This window comes from Trachurus japonicus, chromosome 3 (genome assembly GCF_045865225.1).
Source record: "Trachurus japonicus isolate A0001 chromosome 3, Traja_1.0".
Lineage (NCBI taxonomy): Eukaryota > Metazoa > Chordata > Actinopteri > Carangiformes > Carangidae > Trachurus > Trachurus japonicus.
Window position 1 is genome coordinate 1,757,812 of NC_140909.1, and position 8,516 is coordinate 1,766,327.

Here is an 8,516-nt window from a genome sequence, read left to right on the forward strand (position 1 = left end):
AAAGAAAGAAAGAAAGAAAGGGAACAGATTGGGTCAAGGAAGGAAGAATGGATGGAGGGAAAGATGGGAGGGAGAAAAGAAAGAAAGAAAGAAAGAAAGAAAGAAAGGGAACAGATTGGGTCAAGGAAGGAAGAATGGATGGAGGGAAAGATGGGAGGGAGAAAAGAAAGAAAGAAAGAAAGAACGAACGAACGAACGAACGAACGAACGAAAGAACGAAAGAAAGGATGAAGAAGGAAGGATGGAGGGAAAGAAAGAAAGAAAGAAAGAAGAAGGAAGGATAGAGGGAAAGAAAGAAAGAAAGAAAGAAAGAAAGAAAGAAAGAAAGAAAGAAAGAAAGAAAGAAAGAAAGAAAGAAAGGGAACAGATTGGGTCAAGGAAAGAAGAAGGAAGGAAGGGAAATGATGGTGGGAAACAGGGAGAAAGGAGGGAAAGAAGGATGGAGGAAGGGAGGAACAAAGAAAGGAAAGGAGTTGAGGAAGGAGGGAGGGAGAAAGGAGAGACTCGAAACAGATTGGGTCAGTTTGACCCCGGAGGACGACAGAGTGTTAATGTGTAAAATAAGTGTGTGTGTGTGTGTGTGTGTGTGTGTGTGTGTGTGTGTGTGTGTGTGTGTCTGTGTGTGTGTGTCTGTGTGTGTGTGTCTCTGTGTGTGTGTGTGTGTGTGTGTGTGTGTGTGTGTGTGTGTGTGTGTGTACCAGGATCTCCATCTTGTAGAGGCAGGCCAGCTCCCTCATGTCCCTGAACGGCTGCAGCAGGTACTGGAAGAAGGTGGTTGCCACGGTGACCAGGTCCTGGTAGGACTCGTCCTCCTCCTCGTAGATGCCGAGCAGAGCGACCATCCTGTCCACGGCGCCGTGGCTCTGCAGCAGCTGGACGAGGACGAAGACACGGAGACAACATCAACATCAACGTCTTTATCTTTAAAGGGATAGTTCAACATTTTGGCAAATTGGCCCATTGCCATGATCCCTATAGTCATAGCAGTAGGTTCGTTACCTTTGATTGTGGGTGCAAGCTGTTTTGAGAACGGTGGAGCAGAGCCGTGAGCTGCTCAGAGCTACGCTACGGAGGCTCATTATGGGATTTCTTTAATTGGTTTCCCTCATCAAACTCATCAAATACACAATCCAACAACTCCACAACGCTCTGGTGGACAAGTTGTGAGCTGCACATTCACCACGCTATGAGATAATAACACAACGTTACCACACAGAGTTGTTTTAGAGGGAAATTCATGCAAAACCGATGGTGCGCGTTGCCTTCAGGGACAGTTTTTCAGCAAACAGTCTCTGAATTTAAATATTGATTAATCTGTTGATTATTTAAACGATTAATCGATTAGTTGTTTGGTCAATAAAATGTTAACAAATGTTGAAAACTATCAATCAGTGTTTCTCAAACCACCAGACGACCTCCTCAAATGTCTTGTTTTGTCCACAAACCAAAGAGAGACTCAGTTTATTGTCATAAAGGAACAAAGAAACCAGAAATATTCACATTGAAGAAGCTGGAATCAGAGAATTTAGACTTTTTTTCTTAAAAAAAAAAAACTACTCAAAATGATTATTAGATTATCAAAATAGTTGATGATTAATTTAATAATCGATTATTGTTAAAACCAGCACAAAACCGCTGAACCGCCAAAACCCGTGTTGCCTTCAGGGACAGTTTTTCATCAAGCAGTCTCTGTATTTACTGTATTTTCTCCTATCCACAGATCAAGCACCAAATAGTCCAGAGCACACCACCAGGCAAATTCAACACAGGACTGTTTAGGCTGTAAAAACGTCCTCAGTGACGTACTTTCCAGTAAACTCTGGACTATCTCCCTTCAGGACACTTGGATTGCAGTGGACGAGCAGTGTGGAGGAATATTAAATGGTTTTTGCCTCCCGGGTCTCCAGATGCACTTTGAGGAATAAAAAACTACTCCGGACTGAGTATTCATCAGCATGAGGGGGAGTCAATAATGACTGAATTTCATTTTTTGGTAAACTATTCCTTTAATATACTGTAAATAACAAGAACTTTTAATTTTTCCCTTTGTTTTAGAGCAAAGAAGAAGTCCAAGTACTTCATTAGATGTTTACAAAGTCTCCTATTACAAAACATTAGAACAGCCTGAAATGTCTTGAGAAAGTATGTGAAATTTCAACAATATGATGTCTCTTCTGTCTTCTATGTAACTTTCATACTTGGAAAATTCATCCTGCGACCGGATTGGACCCTCTGATGGGCCGGTTTTTGCCCACGGGACAATTATTTATGGTGCAAATAAATAAATGAAAGAAAGAAAAACTAAAGTTACATCAGGTTCAGGCTGGAGGGTGAGGTAGTAGGAGACTGTGATTGTACAACACGACTCCTGTTACATTTCCGTTTTCAAATCACTGTAATTCAAATAAAGGTTAAAGGGTCAGAGGCTGAAAAACAAACAAGAGCTCTGGTTGTGATGCAACATGTGGAGCGTTTCTACAACAGGACTTTGCTGCGTCACTGTCGGCCTGCATCATAACTAAGCTCACAGGTTTCTCCAAGATTCACTAAATCTGCTTTTCCTTCTTATTTTAGAAGCGATAAATTCCCTCTGATAATATTATGATGTAATAACCTGTCAGAGTTTGGGCTGCGGTGCCTCAGGCAGGAGGGTTAGAGAAGAAGATGCTCAGAGAAAATACTGTTCTTCTGTCTTTTATATTTTCTATGAGCAAAACAAAACTTGTGCTGTGTCACTTGGTGTCTGTGTGATGAAGAGTAAAGACAGAAAAATAAATGAATTCAGAGTTAGTTGAACTGTGGATCAGAGGAAGAAGCAGCATTGACTTCAAAACCAAGAAAAACTCTTAAACTTATAAGATAACAATAATAATACACTTGCAATGGCATTGTAACTGATCCATCAATGTGTGTGCATCACATTAAAGGTGCAACTGGTAAATCTGAACTTATTAAAGGGATACGCCAACATTTTTTTTTTCATGTCTTGCCTCACTCCCGAGTCCATGACCAGCAGATAGACACCATCCTTTCGACTGTGTGTGCAGTAACAAGGGAGATACGGGCAGAGCTGGCGCACCGCTAATTAGCTTAGCTCAAACACTGGAAGTGTATGGGTAGTGTTAGCCTGCCTCCTACCCGAGCTGAAATCAGCAGTCAGAAGCTGGTTTCATTTTAGCTCTAAACTCTGTAAATATATCACTTTATCCACATTTCAAACATGTTTAGGCGAGAAAGTAGCCGTTTAGATCAGCAGTGTGTCGATAATTTGTCTAAATACCAGATGTTTACAATTTTGTTTGGACGAATTCAGCGCTACTCAAGCTAGCCGTTGTGACCAACGCACTTCCGGTTACTTTCACAAAATAAAACACCCGTTGCCCTTTACATACAGAAAACCATGACGATAGAATTTGTGCTTTTACTTTGAAATAGGAAGCTAACCTACCCTCGATGTAGCTAGCTGAACCAAAATAAAGCGTCTTTGCTTGAACCCTCCGTTTTGACCGATCTCGTCCCGTTAGCGGCATTTGACCGCTCAAGATGCCTTACCGGAGAGTTTTGTCAGCTCTGAGACGAAGATCGGCCCGCCGGTTTCCGTTTAGAGTTGCTGAAGAGTTTCTCTGATGACTTTAGGTGGAGGCAGGCTAACACTACCCATACACTTCCAGTGTTTGAGCTAAGCTAATTAGCGACTTTAGGTGGAGGCAGGCTAACACTACCTATACACTTCCAGCGTTTGAGCTAAGCTAATTAGCGGTGCGCCAGCTCTGCCCGTATCTCCCTTGTTACTGCACGCACAGTCGAAAGGATGGTGTCTATCTGCTGGTCATGGACTCGGGAGTGAGGCAAGACACGAAAAAAAAAAATGTTGGCGTATCCCTTTAAACATGTAGTACTGTGGTTGTGAGTGTAACTTGATGACAGCTCCTCCTCCTCCTCACCTGTCTCAGGTGAGCCTTGGCCCGGCTCATCTCCTCCTGCATGGTCTTCCTCCTGAACTCCTGCAGGTTCTCGAAGTATTCCTCCACGTCGCGCTCGTCCTGGCCGAACAACGTGTCCAGAACTATTTTCCGTCCGCACACGTCGATGGCGGTGCTGAAGTATTTCTCCAGCCTCCGACACGGCGAGTCAAAGTCCCGGTGGTCACCATCTTCATCATCATCATCACCTGGACCTGGAAAATAATTATAGAATCTACTTTTTCGATTTTCCAATTTAAAAACACATTGGAACCACAATGCATTGTTTTAGGAATAACACCAGCTGAACTTACAACAGAAAAAGACAAATACTTATACAGAATACTCAGAATAGCAGCTCTGAAGCAAATAACAAGAAGTTGGCAAAAATCCATCTCACCTTCTTTTAATAACTGTAAATTAACTGTAAATAATATTTTGGAAATGGAAAAAAAATCCATATAGAATCAGAAATCAAGAACCAGAATGTCTGAAAAGATGTGGAAGTGGATTTATTATATAAATAAATAAAACTGAAGAGTCCAGCCCTGAAGAAATGTTTACTAGATCTGGCTAGATCTGAAAAAACGCTAGAAATGTAATCAAAGGGCATTTTTATGCAGAAACTACCCCAAAATATTGGTTTTTCCACTAAAAATGACAGAAATATTTGCTATGTTTTTGTTCTTGGACTTGGACGCAAAACGATAGGGAAAAAAATAGTCTGAAAAAATGTAGGCTAACAGTCATACAATTTAAGAGCCGTTACTGTGCGTTCACACCAAAAGCTTCCAAAGCGTCAAAACACCGGAAGTCAATTCATTTTCAATAAGAGCCCGGCGACTTTTGTATGAACGCACGGTTATTGTAAACCCTCTATGTTTTTGCACTTTGGACCAACGTAGCCAAGGTACGTTTTATATGAGACTGCGTTGCCGTAGTAATGCAGAATTGAATCACCAATGGTTTGGGAATTTTGAATTCATTGACAGTTAAAGCAGAAGTAAGCGATCCGGTGGTTTTGGCTAACTTCCTGTCAGCCGATGGAGTTAGCAGTCCCCACCCTCGTCCCTACGTCACCACATTCACGCGCATCCCTTGGCTGCACACACAGAGAGGACCGCCCCTTTATGCCGTTCTCTCTCCTCATTGGATAAAGGTTGTAGGATACAAGGAAAGTTTTCTCCTCGGCTCAGAGCAGAGTGACTGACAGACCCGTGTTTCAGACCAAACACTATAAGTGATTGCTGTCGGAAGAGAAAACTAAGACGTACTGTATATTAACTCTTTGACTGCCAGCCATTCTCACAGCAGCTTCCTCCAGCTTGCCAGGCATTTTCCAGCTTTTTGACTGATTTCCGTAGACCCACCATAATATTATGTACTGTTACTACATACACATTCAACCCATCAAAGGAAAGAAGAGGGTCTCTAGTTTCCAGCAAAAAAACCTGTTTGTTTCTATCTTGTTCCAGTCTTGTGAAATTGACGGTTGAATATAGGTTAGTTTAGCCCAAAATGCCATTTTGGCACCAAAATCTTGAGAAAAAGAGGTTTTTGTGTCGGCTGTCATTTTCAGGTGAACCAGTACAATTGGCTCCTTTATATTTTGCTTTAGTGACGCCTCAACATCTGTACAGTTGTTCTCTTGTAAACAACAACTAAATCAACACTGACAAATGACTTTTGATGACAAAAGACAAAATATTTAGCTACTGACACACACTACTGCAGCCTTTTTTCTTTCTTTTCTTTGAGTTACAACTTTTTCTTTCCTTTTTTTTAGTGTGTGTGCGTACGTGACGTGTGCGTGTGCATACGTGTGTGCATACGTGTGTGTGTGTGTGTGTGTGTGTGTGTGTGTGTGCGTGCGTGCGTGTGTGTCTGTGTGTGTGTGTGTGTGTGTGTGTGTGTGTGTGTGCGCGCGCGCGCGCGCGGATCAGTTCGACAGGTTTTTGTAGCCGAAACACGGCGCTTTAGATCAGATCCAGCTTCCTCTGGTCAGCAGGCAGCGGTCTCACTCACTCTCTCTGTCTCACACACATCTACACACACACAGCCGACAGCTCTGGCTGACGCCCCCTGAACTCACAGCCACAGACATGTGCGCTCACAACAGAGTACAGACACTCCCACCACGTTTACCTCTCGTCATGTTCGCCGGCGCCGTCCGTTCCTCATCCACACTACTGTAGATCGCGGGGTTTTCAAGCTGCTATCCGAGTGATTTCTCGCAAAATCTGGCGACTTTCCAAACGCTCTTGACGACTAACGACGAGCGATCGACAGGGTTGTTGTTACTAACGTTTGTGCTTTGTATCACGGAGCTGCACAGAGCTTCGACGAGCTGCCGAGCCGCCATGAGCCCCACCGCCGCCCCCTAAGCTCTCACCGGCGGCCAGAGTGTCACGGAGCGGCGCCGCTGCAGTCAGACACCCGCACCGCTCCGTGAGGGGGGGGGGAATACGCTATATTTTTTACATCTCTCAATCCAAATGTGTTTTTCTGCAGTTTATTTTGATGATACAAGTCTGATCTTCACAGAGGAGTAGGGCAAGACATTCAGCATGGCGTTGCCATTAAAAAAACGCTAAGACGAGTTATCTCGTCTTTGGCAGACTACGCTTGGATTCGCTAAGACGAGATAACTCGTCTTTGGCAGTGAAAGAGTTAAAGGGACAACGAGGAGTTTGTATTTGGTTATAAAAAAGTCTCACGTTAATGTGGATGAATCTACGCTACCCACACTTGTTAATCCGTTGATAATATGGACCCCCTCGAAAATGAGATGGCACATCTCAAGGGGCTATCCTGTAAAATAAAGTCATAAAGTCATAAATGGGCCCATTTTCGATAAATATATAATTTTGTCTCTATCGTTATTTTGTTATTATTAGTGGTGGTGGAAATGCTGGGCGAGCCGACCAGCGTTTCTTTACTTTCGGTTTCGTGGCGAGTCATGAGAATAACGCCGCAGAATCGCCGTTTATGGTTGGGACTATGACGGTATGTGATCGTCTTCCAACCTCTGACTTTAATTCTTGATGAATGAAAACATGAGTCTGTCTTGCGCTGGTCAAAGAATTTCACGGTGCGGAGGCTCATAAATGTAGTTTACTTCTCCTTTAATGTTGTGGTCCCGGTTGGGGGTGGGAGCCCAGTTACCTCTTGCCCGGGGCCTCCAGAGTGTCTAGAAACGCCCCTGATTGGAACATGAACTAACAATCCTCACCTGGAGCGGACTTCCGGTTGATGAAGAGCAGCAGGTCCCAGATGTTTCCCTCCTCGAAGTCGGACAGGTCGGGGAAGCAGGCCTCCAGCACGTCGGCCACGCCGGCGAACTGCTGGTGGAGGTGTCGCAGGTCGCGGACGGAGAACAGCCCCGCCCAGCTCATAGGGGGGTCCGCGACTTCGGAAACTTCGACTTCGGAAACTTCGGCTTCGGCGGCGGCTCTTCGCTTCGCCTGCCGCTGCAGCGTCCGGTTGTGGCAGGTGACGGCGAACTTGGACTCGATGACGCTCCACTGGACGATGAAGCGCAGCTTGAAGGGCTCGGGCTCCTGGAACAGGCTGCTGCGGACGGCCACCCAGCCCTCCAGACTGTCCATCCGCTCACACTCCACCGAGTTCATCCTCAACAACCCCCTGAACACGGCTAGCTGCTTCACTTCGGCCTCCGCGGAGCTGACGAGCTGCTGCCGCCGCTGCCTCTGTTTACAACGGCCGCCATTTGTCTGACGCGCGCTGCGTTCAGGTTCCCCCGGAAATGTCGGGACAAGCAGCTATCGTACCACTGTACCACTAAGTTACGTCGAACAACCGAAAGTAAAAGTGAATAGTTGTTGTTATGTTACATTTAATGGCCGTAAATGTTTAGATTAAAGAGAAAATGTAAGTAGTGTAGCTGTGTTTACATTAATTAACCCCCCAAAAAACAAGAATAACCGTGTTTACGTTTCTTTTAGCGCTGTTGTTTGTTGTTGTTCACCTTCCTGTTGATGAACATCGCGTCATTTACACGTCATAGGAAAAACTGTTTATCTCCTACTACTCCTAATTTCAGCGACTGAGTCCGTGAAGGGCACAGTTCGGTTTAAAATATAAATTATATCCAAAATAGGTCTAATGTTAGCTAGTGCGGACTAGTGAGACTTTTTGCGTAAGTTAGCCTACGAACTGATGGAGCCCCTTGGATAAGAGGCGAAACGTCTTCCCAGACAAATACAAATCCAGTTGCCTACGATTCAATTTGCACAGAAAAGAATAATGACCTGGATGAATGAGATGAATATCCACACAGACATAGCCTATTTCTAAATTAGTTTGAGGAAGCGAAATGGGAGTTTTACGAGGAGCCGTGAACGCAGCACCGAGTCATTGTGTTCAACTTTAACCTTTGAATCACATGTTCGGGGATTTCCAATTCCAGATCACTTTAATCACCAAGAAATTAAGAATCCGGCTCTAATTTAAAGAAGGTTTTAATGCTGTTGGTAAATCTCAGCCTCCAACTGGTCAGATCAGTTTGATGTGAAGTTTTAATGTGTGAAATAA

At 44.2% G+C, this 8,516-nt stretch overlaps 1 protein-coding gene across 2 annotated transcripts in view; it reads right to left on the minus strand.

Annotated features, from left to right (window-relative positions):
• Positions 1-7,720, minus strand: part of whamm (WASP homolog associated with actin, golgi membranes and microtubules) — a 27,860-nt gene extending 20,140 nt beyond the window's left edge. Inside the window, exons 1-3 of one of the 2 annotated variants that reach the window (XM_085804835.1) lie at positions 7,186-7,720; positions 3,945-4,153; positions 699-872 (exon numbers count right to left, since the gene is read on the minus strand). In XM_085804835.1, coding sequence (XP_085660961.1) covers positions 699-872; positions 3,945-4,153; positions 7,186-7,594 — 792 coding nt within the window. In that variant the 5' untranslated portion in view covers positions 7,595-7,720. Of the gene's footprint in view, positions 1-698; positions 873-3,944; positions 4,178-7,185 lie in introns of both variants that reach the window. The other variant, XM_085804827.1, reaches the window with a different exon arrangement.
• Between the last annotated feature and the right edge of the window lie 796 nt (positions 7,721-8,516).